The sequence below is a fragment of the Meleagris gallopavo genome, chromosome 2, assembly GCF_000146605.3.
Source record: "Meleagris gallopavo isolate NT-WF06-2002-E0010 breed Aviagen turkey brand Nicholas breeding stock chromosome 2, Turkey_5.1, whole genome shotgun sequence".
In the NCBI taxonomy this organism is placed as follows: domain Eukaryota; kingdom Metazoa; phylum Chordata; class Aves; order Galliformes; family Phasianidae; genus Meleagris; species Meleagris gallopavo.
The window spans coordinates 1407754-1425595 of record NC_015012.2 but is presented as its reverse complement, the minus strand read 5'-3'; the positions used below and the strand labels follow the sequence as shown (position 1 = coordinate 1425595).

Here is a 17842-nt window from a genome sequence, read left to right as displayed (position 1 = left end):
TGTGCCAGCGCTGTTTATTTTTCTGGCCTGTGCCACAAACATGTACTCTGACCCCACTGGCAAATGAAGTATTTACTTAAAGCCACAAATGAATGCCTGAAGGAACGATCATTGGGTAATGGGGTCCTGCTCTGCAATTTGTCTGAGTGTGGGGGCTGTGCTGTCCCAAAGCAGAGCAGAGTTGTGGCCAATTCCAAGCTGTATCTTGGAGGCAGTTCTGCTGCTGTGTGTCCCAGGATCTCTGAATGCTATATCCTCCAGCCATGCTCGCTGCTTCTCTCTGGGCATTTTCCCCTGAAAAGCCATCACCGAGGGTAACAGAACCACTGAAAAAGTCTGAATATGTGGGTCTGCAGCACAGGAGGATTTTGTATCCAATAAATACAGTGTTCACAAATTTTCAGTGGAAGATGTTGAGTAGAAAGGAAGCTTTTTACTTTAGGCCAGCAACTAACGTGTTGGTATGGCTTTTTAAAATGTCAGTAGGACTCAGTAGGTAATGACTGTCCTTCCACAAAGGAATGGTGTCTTTAGTTTGCCAGGTCACTCTATGACGTGACATCTTCTGTGCCTTTCTTTCCCTACAGAACTAATAGTAGTGAGCGTTCGGCCCTCTAATGTGGGCTAGGACTTTCTCAAAATAGACTAAACACACTATGGTAAGAGAACTTTATTAAAAATTTTGTACATCAAAGGATTAACTACTACATTTTGAACAGGAAATAAGATTTTACATATTACAAAAGATGCTATTAGTTCTTGAATTAGAAATAAATTTTATGCACACTGTACATGACACATCTGAGTTGTAAGAGCAAGAACAGGACAGTGCTTGAAAAATATATGATATAACTTAACAAGCAAATATGCTCGGTTTGTAGTATACAACATAGTATTTCTGGAAAAATAGCACGTTAGCTTCTGTCTGAAAATGCTGTATCCCTCTAGCCAGTAACTACCAACAGTGTTCTCGGGAGAAAGTGTGTGCCCAGCGCGGCGATTTTCCACTTGGAGTTTTGCGTTGTAGGAGAAATGCTCTTACGATGGCCTGTTTCTCTTGGAGAGAGCAGAATGTTATTCCGTGGTATGGTTAACACAATCTGCATGTAAAAACCCGATGCGAAACACTTCTCACAATGCAACTTTACCCCCCAAACCAGATCAGAAAAAAACAAGTGATAGCACATAAATGTCTACAGGAATAGATTCTTATTAACTGTTATCTTTTGCTATAAAGTTAGTTACAAAGAAATATATTTAGCTTATCAGAGAACCATTACTTTGTGTATCATCCATAATACAATTCTTTGCCTTTGAGATTGTCAGTGTAGCTGCATTAGAATTTTAAACAAGAACAATTCAAGATCACCTCTGAATTGTGTGACCTATTTGGCTATGAAGGGTGTGTGAAGTTTTACAGGATAGCATGAACGTACAGTTCTCATACAAAAGTACTATGCATCTAGGCCAAGTAAGGTAATAAAAAGATTTAAATCTTTATACAGAAAGTGACAATGCCCATGTTATACTATGGAACACATCTACTAATTTTGAATTACAGGTGTAATGTGTGGGTTAAGGATATCAACTTACTAAACAAATATATATAAAAAAAAAAAAAGAGTAAAATCTATAAATAAAATAGTAAGTGCTTTCTTTAAGATAATATTCTTTGGCTGCTTTAAGTGCCAGTGAAGGGTTATTGAAAACCACTAAAATGCATAAGGTCCCACTATTATTGTTAATCTTAACACTGAGCTTGTACGGTAATTCAAACTGTTGACTGTTAGCATCTCCAGATCCACAATGTGTTCTCTTGGCCCCGAGAGCGATTTCACCAGCACCAGCATTGCACTTACGGCGCTTGTTTGCTGAAAGAAGGGAAAAAAAAGTTCAATTCAGTCGAATCTTAAGTGATTCTCTAGCTGTGTCCAGGGACTGCTTGCGTTACTACACCATAAAAATGCTCCGTCTCAGCACGGAGATGCACAATGCAAGTATTATTTAAACACTTTTAAATGGCCGTGACTAATCTCACACCTGGCCTTGCTGGAGGGAAAGCTTTACCTGACTGGGGCTTGGAGGAATAAACTGCGCTACAAAATCTGTTCCTGGTTATGCTGAGTCCCCTACAGGACCTGGAAAGTGGTAATCTATCCCAGGATGGTTTTTGTTTTATCTCCATCTATCAGCTTTTAAGATATATGAAGAACAAGTAGAGAAACCTAATGTATTTAACAGTGATGCAGCTTATTCCGTGGAGGGAAACTGCACTATGGCTCATACTTCAGCAGAAGCTGTGTACCCCATAAACACTGGGAGTTCTTGCAGCAAGCGTGCCTCACTGCCTCCTACTCCACCCAAAGTTCTTTCCAGCCTGGGGTCTTGCTGCTAGGGAAGGAGACTTTGATGACCCGACCAAAAGATGGCATGCCATCAGTATGGTGAAAGGCTTCTTAATTTACAGATGGTAAAGGGGGGAAACTCATCTTCCTCTTTACCTACTGTATTTTGCTCCCCATGTGAACCAAGTAGATTAGACAAATGAATCCATGTGCTGCATCAGAGACCTTCTGCAAGCTTCACTGAAACAACAGGAATAATTTCTAAGAGAGAACTCTATTTACCACAGCACTCTGTCAGGAATAAACACAAGCTTCCTTATTTAAACCCCGTGATTTCTTGTTGGGTGGCAACAGAAGATTGGAATTCAGTTTCAAAGTCAATCTGCAGGCTAGACTGGAGTCTCTCCTTACCTAGAATGAACTCGTACTTAAGAGCTGTCTTTTTTTTCTTAAAACAACAGTTAATACTTTGGAGGTAGGTATGGGTTTTTGATGTGTAATAAATCCAGGGAAGAGCACTGAGTTATAGGTATACCAGATTAAGTTAGGCACAAGTGAGGAGATGCTTGTTCCTATCTTGATGTAAACAGGCAACACTGTATTAGTATTCTTCTGCTGTATTATTAGTACACTCTAATCCTCATATTTTAAGAAAAATAAATGAAAACGTTCTAATTAATAACGTTCTGGCTTGTTTTCAGTGCTGATGCTTTTTTTTACTGAGTATAAAGCCACATAATGGAAAAAGGATTTTCCAGGAATTTATAAATATATGAAATATCCAAAAAAATTAGATTCCTTTCAAAAAATCTTAAAGTAGATGGTAGTTTCATTCATTTGTAATCTACTTGAATGCATTATACCAACAGGAAATACTGCTGTCCTAAGTCATTTAAACTTCTGTGGTTTCCTGAAATAGTTGCAGCACTGTAAGAAAAAAGTATCTCCCAATATAGACTTTGCTGCACATTTGAATTTCTCTCTCTTGGAACCAGTGCCCCAACCCGAGCTATTTCCTGACTTAATTTCTTTTGTGGAGAAAAAGAATACTCACTAAATGCCTTCTGCATTTTTTTATGGTTCTCTTCTGAATATATACAGGTGGGATGTCAGTATGGACTGAAAAGATCATAGAGGCATTTTGAATTTTGTGTGAGTATCACTCGCTAAATATCCATGGTGGTTACCTGTGCTGCAGTCACTTGAACTGTTTGATTCTCAGTTTATAGAGCTGTTGGGCAGAGCAGGTAAAGGCTTGAAATTTGTAAAGCAAGCACACTTAATAAGGAGCTATTAAGAAGCTGATGAGCTGCATGTGCTCTGATACTGCTCTTACAGGAACACTGTAACTCCCTGGCAGCACTAGAGGCTTTCATATCCCGCTCTACCAATACTCACTCTCAGGTAAAATTCTCCATTTTCGTTTCCTGACTTGATCCGGAACGTGTTAATAGTATTAGGATAAATAGTGGTTGCCTGAATCTGGAAGATGTCAGAAGGCACTGTTCTGTCTGAGCGGATGCTCATGTATTTGTACACCACGGAGTAGGGCAGCTCTCGGCAGATGGTGTTTGATACGGGGCAGACACAGCGGCTGAAAAACAAAAGTGGATGACTTTGATAGCAGCAAACAAACAGTACTTGCGTTCTGCCAAATCTGGTCATGCTGCCTGATGTGGAGAACCCTAAAAACGTGTCTGTCTTTCTCTTACTTCTCAGATGTGAGGACATAGGGCTCTTGACAAGGGTTTATTGGGTAACAACGAAATCCTCCATGGTAATTCCAGCAAATTTCATCCTCTCTGCATTCATTAGTAGTCTCACACTCATTTATGTCTAGGAGGAAGGAAAAGGAACGGTCAAAGCAGAAGAAATGAGTTTGATGCAAAAACAAACACACAAAGCAACAACCACCAAACAAGCCACCTGCTTTTCTGTTGAAACTCAAGATTTCTGTTTTCTTTACCTGCTTTTCTGGTGCCTGGCTATAAAGCATTTCCCTATGCAGACATGGAACATATTTGTTAAATGCATGTTAATTCTAAACATTTTTTGTTGACTAAAGAAACACAGGAGTCACACTATCAATAATGCAACTGTAGAAATACTGAATTCCAAGTTAGCAATGAATCATTTTCTAGCATAGGACATCCTAAAGGAAGAAGATAGAGGCTTTGTGACTTCATGCTTTTTGCAGGACCTCACTTCTAATTGCCTGGTTTTCATGGTCTAGCTGAAATGCCCATTAAATGGTTACATTTCAACAAAAATAGCTCTGAAAGAAATTATGAAGTCTTGTTTATTTTTGTGTGAAGCAGTGCTTCCTTTCCCCCTCCCCTCCCCCCTGGAAAATAACCTTGAATGGATATGGAGACAATCAGACTTGTGTTCTATTAATGTTCTGTCAACTTGTCATTGCCAGAACCCAACCACTGTCACTCAAATGCTCTCCTGAAATTAACCCAGCCTCAAGAAGGGGTTATTCAAATATAATCTCTTTGAAGACACAGATGCTTTTTTTTATTAAAGATGGTCCAACTGCCCTAAGATGCTCTGTATCAGCTGCTCTTCTTAGAAATGAAAAGAAATTCCAGTCTGAGAGAGAGATGGATGCCTGCTGTGGCACAGTGGCATGGACAGACAGACAGCCCTGTCCTGTGGTCCAGCTAGGGGAATAAGATAAGCTGGCTTCCCACCTGACAGGGGGTGAACTTGTGCAGGTGACAGTGACTGGACATTTGTCTCTGCTCAGGGCAAAAGGAGTCTTCTCCTCTTGCTCCTGAAGTCCCACTAGCTAATAGATTTCAGGCTGTGGTGTGGGAGAAGGAAGAAGGTATGGATAGCAGCTGAGAACCAGAAAGAGGTGATCACATTAAAAAGGTCCAACTGAGGACCTGAGTTGTGACCAGTGCTGCTAAAAAAGGCAAAAGGTCTTAGCACTTGGGGATTTTTGCTGAGAGGCACCGAGGCATCCATCTGCTGCCCAGATAACCTCTCTGGAGGTTTGATGCCTTCTGGGGGCTCGCATTCGGGACATCAGGAAGAAGATACTGACTGTGATAAAGCTGGAGGACCACTGTCCTCTCCTGGACTTTCAAGCTGGGTCACACAAAGCTGTGACTGGGAAATTAAAATATATCAAAAAAGACTTTATGTGCCTTGGGAAGATGTTGAAGGGATCAGGAGCGGAGGCAGTGTTCTCCTCAGTCCTCCCAGCTGGAAACTGGGATCCAGGCAGAAGGAGAACAGACCACTTGAATGATGACTGTGTGAGTGGTGTCACACCAAAGGCTATGGGTTCTATGATCTAGGATGCACCTTTGCCAAACCAGGAATGTTGATGTGGGATAGTACAGAACTGATCAAGAAGGCAAGGATATACTAGGAAGCAAGCTGGCTGGCTTCATCAGCAGGGCTTTAAGCTACAGCTGCTGGGGGAGGAGGTGTACTGCTGAGTTACAGAGAACCAGGGAATGCTGTCGCTTTAGGAAGCTGTTGGAGAAAAGCTCAGATTTGTCCTGGAGGTTTGTGGGAAGGCTCCTTTAGGAAGGCAATGAGTCTGAAAACCCAACTGAAGTGCCCCTAAACCAATGCAAGAAGCGTGGGAAATAAGCAGGAGGAGTTGGAAACCATGTGCACTTGGAAAACTATGATCTTACTGCTATCACAGAAACACGGAGGGATGGTTTGCATAACTGGAATACTGCCATTGAGGGCTATGAGCTTTCTAGAAGGGATAGGCAAGTTAAGAGGGGTCAGAAGAGAGGCCAAGGAGAGTGTGCCTCCTCTGATAAATGAGAAAGGAGAACTAGCTACAAGAGATGTGGAGAAGACTGAGGCACTCAATGAGTCCTTTGCTTCAGTCTTTACTGGCAGCCAGGATTCTCATATTTCTCCCATCCCTGAAACTCTTGGTTGGAGCTGGGGGAACAAACTCACCTCTGCTGTAAGGACAAAGTCTGAGAGTGCCTCATGAGACTGAATGTGTACAGGTCTATGGGGCTGGACAACATGCATGCCAGGGTCCAAAGGGAGCTGGCTGATGTGCTTGCAGAACTACTTTCCATCATATTTTAAAAGTCATGGCTGTAATGTCCCCAGGAACTTGAAAAAGGGAAACATCACTCCTATTTACAAGAAAGGGAGGAAGGAGGCTGGTAAGCCTCACCTCTGTACCTGGGAAGATCATGGAGCAGATCCTCCTGGAAGACATGTTAAGGCACATGAAGGAAAAGAAGGTGTTCTGAGGCGGCCAGCATGGCTTCATCAAGAGAAGGTCGTGCCTGACCAATCTGCTGGTCTTCTATGTTGGAATGATGGCACTGATGGACAAAGGAAGGGCAACTGACGTCATCTACCAGGACTTGTGAAAGGCCTTTGACACACTCTCCTACCACATCCTTATCTCTAAATTGGAGAGATTCAGATTTGAAGGGTGGACTATTTAATGGATAAGGAATTAGTTGGAAGACTGCAACCAGAGTGTTGTGGCGAATGGTTCTATGTCCAGGTAGAGGCTGGTGATGAGCAGTGTCCTCTAGGGGTCTGTCTTAGGACAGTGACATAGATGATGGAGCAAGCGCACCCTGAGCAAGTGACACCAAGCTGAGTGGTGCAGCTGATAGAGCAGAAGGAAGAGATGCTGCCCAGAGAGACCTTGAAAAACTCAAAAAGTCGGCCTGTGTGAACCTAATGAGGTTCAACAAAGCAATGTACAAGATTTTGTGCTAAGGTTGGAGTAATTCCAGATATAGATGCGGACTGGGAGAACTTGAGAGTAGCCTTGCTGAGAAGGACTTACAGGCCCTGGTCCTGGGCTGCATCAGAAGAGAGGTGGCCAGGAGGGTGAGGCAGGTGATTGCTCCTCTCTACTCTACCCTTGTAAGGCCCATCTGCAGTACTGTGTCCAAGTGTGGAACTCCCAGCACAGGAAAGACATTGAGCTTTTGAGAGGATCCAGAGGAGGGCCATGAGGATGATCTAAAGGCTGGAGCACCTCTCCTAAGAAGACAGGCTGAGGGAGGTGGGCTTGTTCAGCTTGGAGAACAAAGGCTCCAGGGAGACCTCACTGCAGCCTTCCAATAGTTAAAGGGAAATTATAAATAGGAAGGAAAGAAACTTTTTACATGGGTAAATAGTGATAGGACAAGGGGGAATGGTTTTTAGCTAAAGGAGGGAAGATGTAGATTAGATGTCGGGGGAAGTTTTTCACTGAGAGGATGGGGAGGTGCTGGCACAGGCTGCCCAGAGAGGTTGTGGATGCCCCATCCCTGGAGGTGTTCAAGGTCAGGTTGGATGGGGCCCTGGGCAGCCTGGTAAAAGTGCTTCATCTAGTGGCTGGCAACCCTGCCTGCAGCAGGGGGGTTTGAACCTGATGATCCTTGAGGTCCCTTTCAACCCCAGCCATTCTATGTTTCTAGGAAATTAGTTGGAACTCTAGAACAAAACAATAAGAACAGAAAAAAAACACAACCCACCGCCTTACAGCACTTTCATAAATTTGAGTTCTTTCCCTCATCCCCTTCTGACAATTAGCACACCTATTTCTAGAAATAAAGTTTGTTAAATCAGGTTCAGGATTACAAAGATAAAATCGTTCTTCAGTATTTTGGAAGAAATTGCAAATAATAAATGTAATACAGTACCTGTGAGAAAAACAAACTTCAGAACTATAATCCTAGCAATGTGGTGGCACCTAACCAGAACTGAACGACTGACCAGAACGTTTATTTTCTAAACACAAAACCAGCTGCTCAAAGTTCTTGCTCTTTTTTTTTTTTCTTTTTTTCCTGTCTGTTATCAGAACGTATCTTTCATTTCTGTTCTGGCTGCACTTAGGAACCTCTATAAAAAGAAACATGGTTTAAAGCAATGCCTAGTGTCTGTAATAAATGGCCTGATTTTTTATCAGATATCTATCTCTGGAACTTAGATTCATAACCTGGACATCCAAGACAAGTTTTACCTCAGAGCTGCAAAAATTCATTTTTTTTTCCTAAGCATCTGAGGAATTTAGAGTTTGGGTTGAAGGATTCACATAAAAAGAATATCAGATATACAATTGGTCATCAAATACATCAACAAATCATTTGTGAGCATGATTATAATGCCATAAAACATAAATACTTAGACAGCAAGCATTCTTACTCTCGTGTGAAGCGATGTTACTAACAATGCAGAATTGAGAGTGTTAAGATAGAGGCACTTACCTTGACATGTCCTGCCTCCTACTACCTGGTAACCTTCAGGGCAGACACAGGAGAATTTTCCTGGTTCATTCACACACTGATATTGACATATGTAACTTGAAGTTCTGCACTCATCAGTATCTGCAGGGAGCAGAACTTTGGGTTATTTTTTTGACATCTACCTTTCTTAAATACATTAGCTAGTTGCTGTTTCTAAGAGAAGAAACAGTGAAGTTGTTTTAAAGGATAAGCTGTCAAGGACTCTGAAATGACACCTTGAAGTTGGAAACTGAAGGTCTAGTTTTACTTGTGTTATTGCACACTCTCAAAACTGAGAAATACATTTATTTGAGGAAGCTAAACTAAGACTTCAGAAGTAGTTTGGGAATACTGGAGTGAGAATCTACAGTTCTTTTATCCTAGAAAATGACAGCTTCCACAAAAAGCAAATGTGAGATAAGCTAGCATAGTAAAAAATGTTGCCTTTGTATTTGTGTGCTATCCTAAAGGAGCAGTCTTTTGGGAAGGAGGGCAAGGCCTCTTTTTTGTCTTCAAATAATATTTGAGATATAACCTTTCTTTTCTTCTTTTAATCCTTGTGTAACCATCAGCCCCTTGCCAGAGAGTTGTACTATGACACTGATTTAAGCACCGTATGTCATTGCCTAGAAATGAAATTAAACCAAGGGAATGGCTTGGAAAACACTGTAACACCCTCCCAGTACCTCAGATTTGAACCCAGCTCTCGACTTTTGTCAGGGATTATCCTGAAGGCTGCATTCTTGCTGCTCCCTGTTCTGTTTGCTTGCAAGTAAAGTAGCTTAAGAAGTTTGGAGAGGAAGCATCTGTAATAGCTCTGCTGGCTTGTTTAGGAGGGCAGTGGTAAACCAAAAAGACCTCTTTGGCTCACAGACTGGTAGAAGGGATATGGGCCTTAAGAGTGAGATCATCCTGTGTCCAAAAGGAAATTAGAGGACCCCTGCGGAGGCTCTGGCAGAGGAAATAAAGTGTTGATTGTATAATCATCAGGAGACACGCTGTTTGTATACACAGGCTTGAAAGCGCCTCAAAAGCCCAATTGTTGTTTCCCTACAATCAAAAATTTAAGGTTTTTCTTTTCTGAGGAACCTAACAGCACTCAGAATTTCAACTGTTTTTTGGTTTTCATTCCTTTCCAATTCATTTAATGGCCATCAGCATTAGACCACACACAGTTCAAGTGCTTGTGAAGCCTTATTCTCCCCAGCTGTGATCTGAACAGTAGTGATGTCTGTCCTGTTTTGCCCTTACTATTAAAGACAGCCAGCCATACCTACACATACCTGAATTAAGCTGCAGCCACGAAGGTGTGTATCAGCAACAATATTTGCAACATCAAAGGAAAAACGTCAACTCAAGGTTTTTGGCAATGAAACACACCCGCAGTATGTTTCCACTTGAATTCTACCCCTTAGTTCACAGGGAGAATTCTGGGAAAATCAATCCAAAGTGACTGCTCTTCCAAGAAAAGAAAAACGTCGCTTACCTTCGCAGTTGATTCTGTCACTACTTAACTCAAATCCTGGGTTACACTGACAGATGAAAGAACCCAGTATATTGTAACACTGTTGTGCACACGGGTTATTGGCATCACATTCATTTATGTCTGAAAGGAAAAATTGCAGATCTTTATCTTCTGTACCCAGTAATTAGGCTGATGAAGTGGGTCAGTCCTTAGTCTGGGTCTATTGCTTAGCCGGAGCTCAGCTGACTACATCACTACAGACCTGCAGTCCCTGGAACAGTGTCAAATCTATGCCTTACATTCCATGTAGAAAAAAAGAGTATTTTTCCAGGAATGAGAGTTATCCGAATGTGTACTGAATTATTCCAATAATGTTTAGTGTGGCTGTTAAACTCCACATTCCAGTGTCTTTTTTTCAGGTATAAAATGCCAAGTCTATAAATAATTGATATAAGGAACACATACTGATAAGACCTCTCAGCATGTGGTGGTTAAGATTGGAGCTATTTATTACTCCTTAAATTTGTTCTTTGAAATACCATTACAATTACAGCATGAGCCTTTTAGGCCAGTACAATTTTGCAGAGCTCTAAGGCCTAGACCATACAGGGGGAAGGTATGTTTCTAGGCTAGATTTTCCATGATGTGCCATCCGAAGGATATATGTGAGAACACTGCAATATGGGAAGAGAAGCAATTTAAATGGGAGGTTTATAGAAGTGTAATCACGTTTGCAATTTGTAGTGCTTATTTTTATAGGCTGATGACTAATTGTTGCTTCTTTGTTGCTTCCTTATTTTCCCTTGTGTTTCTTTCCTGCATATTTTCCATTCATATTTGTGTTCATCAGCTGTAATCGTTAGTAGAGAGCTGCACCGTAAACAATTTTTGAATTCCTAGCTTTTGCAAGCGCTTATACGAGTCAGCAACAGTCACCTACAGAAACAACCAATAAAACTGCAAAAAACAAAACACCAACCCAGCAAAAGACAAGGCATTCATGAGAACTAAACCAATGAGGAGAATATTAATTAGCTATATGATCCTGCTGGACCTGACAATGAATTAATAGGGGAGAACTGACTACCACGCTTTTTTTCCTCCCTTCATTTGGTTTCTGGCAGCAGTGAGAAGAACGTACATCATGACAACGCTACCAGAAGGAATAAATAAGCAAGCCAAAGCCACAATTCCGTTTGTTTCCCTTCCAAGAAATATTGACCCACTTTCAATATATGCGAAAAGTTGTAAGACAAATGTGATCAGTACAGCTGCAAAGTATCACTTCTGCCAGATGACTGTTGCAGATGTGAGAGTCTGCCTTGATGCAGCAGCCATTCTTTTACAGATTTTCTTGTTAAGATTCACTTTACCTTTCCTGGTGGGAATATGACTTATTAGGCTGGGAGGCCAGCAAGAGTCAGGAGGGACTTCTTGGTGAAGCACCTAGCAAACTTGGAGCTGTCATACGGATTTGTAATTGAAAGAAAACAGCTTGAATTTGAGCCACGGAAAGGGTCAGATGAGTAACAACTTGTCACCTGATTATGTTAAGTCCACATGCAATATTTATCCTATTATTTGGTGGAAAGCAATGAAAGCCTCTGTCACTGCAGTGCCGTGCAGTGTGCCTGTGCATGTGTGTATTGAGCCAGGGAGAACTTCCAGCCTTCTCCATCACCAATCTCTTGATTTTCAGAGCCATTCTCATTCTTTCTCTTCCTAGCTGAGAACTCAGTTGTGTTAAAGTCAACAGCCAAGGGGCCAGAATTTCAGATCCAAGATAATGTTGCATGAAAAAAAAAAATTGCTAAGAAAAAAGGGAACACAAACCACACTTACTGCTTATTCAGTACTAGGAACATGGAAGGCTACTTACTTATTTCCTACTCTCTTCCCTAAAGCCTTATTTGGAATTTTGGAGAAGGAACATTGGGCTAAGCAAAACTTTGCTCAGGTTCAGTATGACCATTTATGTTTCTTAGCCCAAATCAGAGAAAAGCAATCTCCTGACTTCCTACCTAGTCTTGTTCCAAAACATGAAATAAAAACAAAGAACAAAAATTACCACCATGGCAACGCAAGTTTTATTCTGTATGGATATTTTCAACAACACTTTTGTCTTTCAGTACTCTTACTGAGAAATGTGTCTTTAAATCCTGGAAAATTAACAGTTTTGCTTAAGAAATAGCATTCTTCTCTCAAGTACGTATACCTAATATAAACTTATTCAGTACCTTGTACTTCAGCAGCTGTATTTTCCTTTTTATTATTATGATCTCTAATTCTTTTACAGCAGATCTTATGATTCAGGACAGCCTCTCGCTACAGCAACTAGTGTGATGTGCTGGTTGGTATTTTTTTTCCTTTAGTAAGCTGGGATAAAGGCAATTAAATTGCAATCACGGCAAGTCCTGTGTCGGTGTTTGTCTCTACCAAGTGAGCTTACATGTAAGTGCGTGTAAAGAAGTTCTTACCTACACAGGTGTGGTTGTTGGATGCCAGCTGGAAGCCAGCATTGCACTGGCAGTAATAGGAACCAGGAGTGTTTACGCATCGATGGTGGCAATAGGGAGGCAGGGTGCATTCGTCTATATCTGAGTGAGCAAAAAAGAGAAATTAGTTTGAATGGAATCACAGACATTCACAGCTGCTGTGTTACTCAACTGTAAAGTTAAATGAACTTGATTAAAAGCAGAAAAAAGCTTATGTGGGCTAGATATAGCTTCCACAGATCTCAATGGGCACGCTGCTTTACCCTTCCTTTTCATTAACTTTTAAAGTCTGCTTCACTGATTGTCTCCCAGCCACTACTATCAGTACATATGCCAATTTTATTTCTTATTCAGTTCCACAGTACTGGCTGTATTTGTTATTTTGTATAGGCAGAACCCAGAATGTTTCATTCAGCTTTTCAAAACCCAAAATGTCCCATAATCATGCACAATACTGACCAACACAGTGACTGAAACTCATGGCTCTTTTTTTTTTATCCAAAAATTCTCATGCAGCACACTTAGCATACACTAAATCTTTTCAGCCCTGTTAGGAAAAGAGTCCAAATTTTCCCTGTGAGGACAGATGATTAGTGGCCCTGAAAAGGAAACAGATGGCTGTGCTTCCACAGGGATCCCCCAGAAACTGGCTGGCTTCCCGAGGGGCTGCTCTCACTCCCTTTCCCCTCCTGCATACCTCTGCATACAGCAGCACTGCACCTTCTGGCTGCGCTCTGGGGCTGAGCAAGGCTGGAGCTGCTGCTATCCCAGGCAGCATTCTCTTTCCCTAGGCTCTCCCTGCAAATTAGCCCTGGTTGTGAGGTGGAGCAGACTGCCTTTCAAAGCTTCAGCATTCCTAATGTGCATTGGAGCAGGCTTTTCACCTGCAAACCACACAAACCGCGCAGCAGCCCATTCTTTTACCTCTCTGCATTTTAGAAGGTTTCTTTACGCTCTGGAGGAGATCCTGCCTTTTTGGCTGCAAATTGATTTTTCAGCTATGTTGCAATGCTGATCGTGCAGAAGTTGTCTTCAGTTATGGCCCGCTTGAGCCTGGTAGAGAAACCCACGCCTGTTCTCTACGTACACAACGGGAGATTTCAAAGGCTCAGTGCTCAGACAAATAAGACCAGTTTTCACTGGAACAAAGAAAGACACTTCCCATAACCATGCCGGATCTTGAGTTTCCTACCTCCAGCTGTTTCCACCATAGTTGTGTTTAAAAAGAGGCCAAGTGGTTGTTTTGTTTTTTTTTTATTTTTATTACGAGAAAAGTGGTTGTTTTAATATGGAGTCAAAAAATAATCATTAGAAGTTAACTCCTTTGTCCATTTTGCATCCTCTGTCAGGAGCTAATCTTAGTTCTGGATGAGTTTGAATGAAAAGGCTTACACTGGAAAATCCCTGGCTATCCGTGCAGCAGGGGTTGCTGCCACAGCTCTTTTGTTGCAGGGAAATTCTGAAGCAGAAATGGAATAAATGGGGAGGTACAGCAGATCTCACATCCCTGAAGTTACAGGACTAAGCTCTACAATTTGCTGTTGAAAGACTGAACGATATAGGTGTATAAGCGATGCTTTGCATTTTAGGCACTGTATTTCCACATGGAAATGCTTCCAGGATCACACTCCAATTCAGTGGGAGTTTTCCTTGCAGAGTAAGGCTCTCGTGCTCATCAGCTCCACATCGATCTAAGTGCAAAGCATAATCTACCCAGTGCTGCCAAATCTTCTGTTTGAAGTCATGCTGGAGTACAATTCACTCTATCTGCAGTCCTGTGCTTCAGGAAAGACTAATTTTGCAGTAAGTGAACAACCAAATTCTTAAAATAAAATAATGTAATATATAAAAGAAATGATGAATGGTTAGAAGTCAGTCCTTTTCTTCCTCTAACTTGAGGCCAAAGAAGTCTGGAAAATTTTTGTTCAAATTTGAAAGAAACATTTCCTCCCATATGGAGAACCTCTATCAAGAACATTTTCTGGCTAAGTTGTTAAAAATAAAAATAAAAAAAAATATCCCCAAAGACAGGCTTTATTCTGAATTGCTGACAGTACTAAGTGCAGCAATGTACTTATAATTTAGGTCAGTGTGTAATATGTAACACAGGTGTTGTTCTTGCTTTTGACCTAAATAAGAGAAGGGAAATCTCACTTTCCAGACAGCTTTAAGTGTAGATTTAGATGCATAAATGGATTCATGCACAGATATATGGGTTTATCATACTGCTTTGAGTTCTGTAATTTATGTCCTGTAAGGCTTTCAAGTAGTGTCCTGGGCCATTATATTAAAAGTGCTACTGCACAGCAGTTCTGTATTTCTCAAAAAAATTAGATAAAACCCATCTATTTAAAACTTTATGTATTTATCAGTGGGCTGTCAAAACTATTCTTGTGCCTGCACTCCCAAACTATTCATCCTCCTTTTGCACAGAGAACTGAGAAATATCAGACACATCTGTGTTTACACCAATTTGTCAGTTAAGAGCCTGATGCATACCTTTAGAAAAGATTCGGGGGGTTGATTTCTATAGCCCTCAGCTCAGAACCCCTGAGAAAAGCCATGGCCAGAGATTTCAGTTAGACTGGAAGCGTACTGAAGCTTCTCCAGAGTCCTTCCTGCAGCCCTTGGTAGGCAGTGGCTACCTACAGCCTTTTTGGAAGAGCCAAAACTATTTCCATAAACTTTTTCAAGTTCAAGACCCTTAACATGAAGAAAAAGAGGAAAACACGATCTGTTCCTGCTTTGCTGTGGCCCAAAGAACCATTTTCTCTTAGGCTGCATAAAACCAGTCTTGTGACTTACAAGAAGCAATCCTGAATGTCACCTCATGATGTATACAGTTGATTCTCCTACTTCACAGTTGTTTTTAATATCTCTCGACAGAACTAAGGCTTAGGACTGGAGCGCCTATAACAGCATTTCATCCATTGAAACCATGATTAAAGAGGTGCTACAGGCTGACGGAGGACTGCAGGAACAGAGTAATGGCACTTTTGCATAACGTCCCCAGATGAGGATGGAATAGGAAAGATGCAGTGTTTATGCTGCACTTGGATTTAATTTAATGCTATACTTGTATAGGTCCCAGAGGTGCCGATGATTTATTTTGGCCCAAGGAATAAAGCACAGTGGTTTATAAGTTGCAAATATCGTATGCTTGCATTCAGAGTTTCCATCTCTTTCATTTATACTCATAAAACAGACTGTGCATGGGGGCTCTGCAGAGCAGGGATTAGGTCCGTGTGAAGGTAGTGCTTTGTCCTGCAGATCTGGAATCAAATCTCACTGAGGTCAGTGGAAAGACATGCCTTAGCTTGCTGCTATCATAGACTTATGACTGTATCTGGGACGTTAGGCAATGCCCCAATACAAATAATAAACACAATGGTAACTATTAAGAAACTTAATCTTGTGAAGTTCAATTCCAAGTGTTGATTACACTCAAAATAGTTTCTAGTTACATGTTTTAGTGATTAATTATTTTGATAAAGTGATTATTCCACTGCATTTCAAAAATACACAGCTTTTTTACCCATGTGTTTTATTATAAGAGGTTGCAACTTCAAGTAATGAAAGAAAATAATTTAGGCCAGAGGAAGACTTACCAACGCACTGTTCCCCTCGTTTCTGATAACCTGGAGGACACTGGCAGCTGAAGGACCCTCTGAGATTGACACACACTTGGTCAGCTCTACAGTTGTGAGTTCCTGTAGCACATTCATCTATATCTTTAGAAAAAAGCAAATATGATGTTAGTGACAAAGCTTACTCAAAGTATTTAACCTGCTGAAATGTTTTACCTATTTTCAAGCTATCTACAAATGAGGCCAGCAAAGTTCAGATACTCCAAAGATGGGATCTCAAAGCTTATTCCATTTGTAGGATATAAACTCTGATCACATTTCTCACTGTTTTCACATGTGAAAATATTTCCAGATATAATTACTTAAAATAATCTTAAGGTTTTTTTTTTTTTTGATATAGCATTATTATTTGGGCTTACCATTATAAAACTTTCTGAATGTGTCTTGAAGCTCTATGCTGCTTTACCCATTTGGCTTTTTTTTTTTTTCCCATGCTGAACTACTCCAGAAAACTTCAACAAAAGTAGCTCAGCTCTTTCTCAAGAATTAGATGTAGAAATATTTTGCTAATGTTATAAAGGACTCTGGTGATCTTTTTTTTTTGCATGGTTCCCATGCTCCACATTTTTGAGAGGGACTTGGAACTTGGTATGTGGTGGCCTTCTCATCAGGAAGAGATCTGCCTCTTGTCATTCCCATGAAGATTCCCTTAATTCAGTCAATCTGGTTGAGTATTTGGAAATGGAGCACGTCTGTTTGTATTCCAGCATTCTGCATTTTAAAAATGCAAAGACTCGACCAATACTTTTCTGTGTAATTCAGGCAGCTTTTCATTCACACTAAACACAGGCTTATACAAGTATAAAAACATTCTGACTTTGCCTATTTGTTGTAACTGCTGGAGGTACTTACATGCAATTAAAGTGCATGTGCTGACAAACAGCTTGCTTAAAATGGAACTGCAATTTTATTTTCTCATCTGAACACCCACAGCATTAGAGAGCTTTTTATTGTAACCTGACACAGTACAGTGAAAAGACTTTTAATTTTGGCATTGTACACAATTTGGAGACTCGAGGCTGAATAAACAAATTCCTTAAAACTTATGATCTCTAGTTTACAAATCTCAGCTGACCTCTCTATTTGTATAGGCACTTGGGACGTTAGAACATCACCAGTGGCAGATTCTGGGTGGTGCTTTGGAAAAAATGATGGATTCTTTCACATCGCAAATGAAAACAATTTTGACCACAAGATTCAATAAAAATAAACCATCAACAGTTTGAATTAACTCTCAGTGTTTGCCCTTTCCCCTAATGTCCGAATACTTTACATATACATTTATATTTTTCAATCTGACAGGAAAAATGAAGTCCCTTTCCATCAGCTCTTTGCATTTCGGCACAGTACTGCTGTGCTGGTGCAGGCCTTGCTGACTGCTTTGTTCTCTAGTGGCAGCTGAAAAGCACATTCTCAGGTGTAAAGATTTGCAGGGACAAGATGTGGCTGCCTCACACCAACCTGACACATCATTTACCACTCGAGCCAAAGCAGAGTGGATGCAGTGCAAGTCTTTGCAGGGAATTTGCTACGCTTTGCATGCACCCCTAGCTTCTACAGAAGATGAGAATAAAATGGCTATAATACTCATACAGATTAAACCCTTCTGAAATATGCACCCTGTTGTGGAACAGAGAAAATTGGTTGGATCCATAGGAAGCTC

At 40.9% G+C, this 17842-nt stretch overlaps 1 protein-coding gene across 1 annotated transcript in view; it reads right to left on the bottom strand.

Moving 5' to 3' along the window:
• Positions 1 to 655: 655 nt before the first annotated feature.
• EFEMP1 (EGF containing fibulin extracellular matrix protein 1) overlaps positions 656 to 17842 on the bottom strand; it is a 50559-nt gene continuing 33372 nt past the window's right edge. The window contains exons 5-11 of the mRNA XM_010706355.3: positions 16141 to 16263; positions 12515 to 12634; positions 10059 to 10178; positions 8555 to 8674; positions 4058 to 4181; positions 3744 to 3939; positions 656 to 1871 (exon numbers count right to left, since the gene is read on the bottom strand). Of these exons, the coding sequence (XP_010704657.1) occupies positions 1713 to 1871; positions 3744 to 3939; positions 4058 to 4181; positions 8555 to 8674; positions 10059 to 10178; positions 12515 to 12634; positions 16141 to 16263 (962 nt within the window). The 3' untranslated portion in view covers positions 656 to 1712. The remainder of the gene's footprint in view (positions 1872 to 3743; positions 3940 to 4057; positions 4182 to 8554; positions 8675 to 10058; positions 10179 to 12514; positions 12635 to 16140; positions 16264 to 17842) is intronic.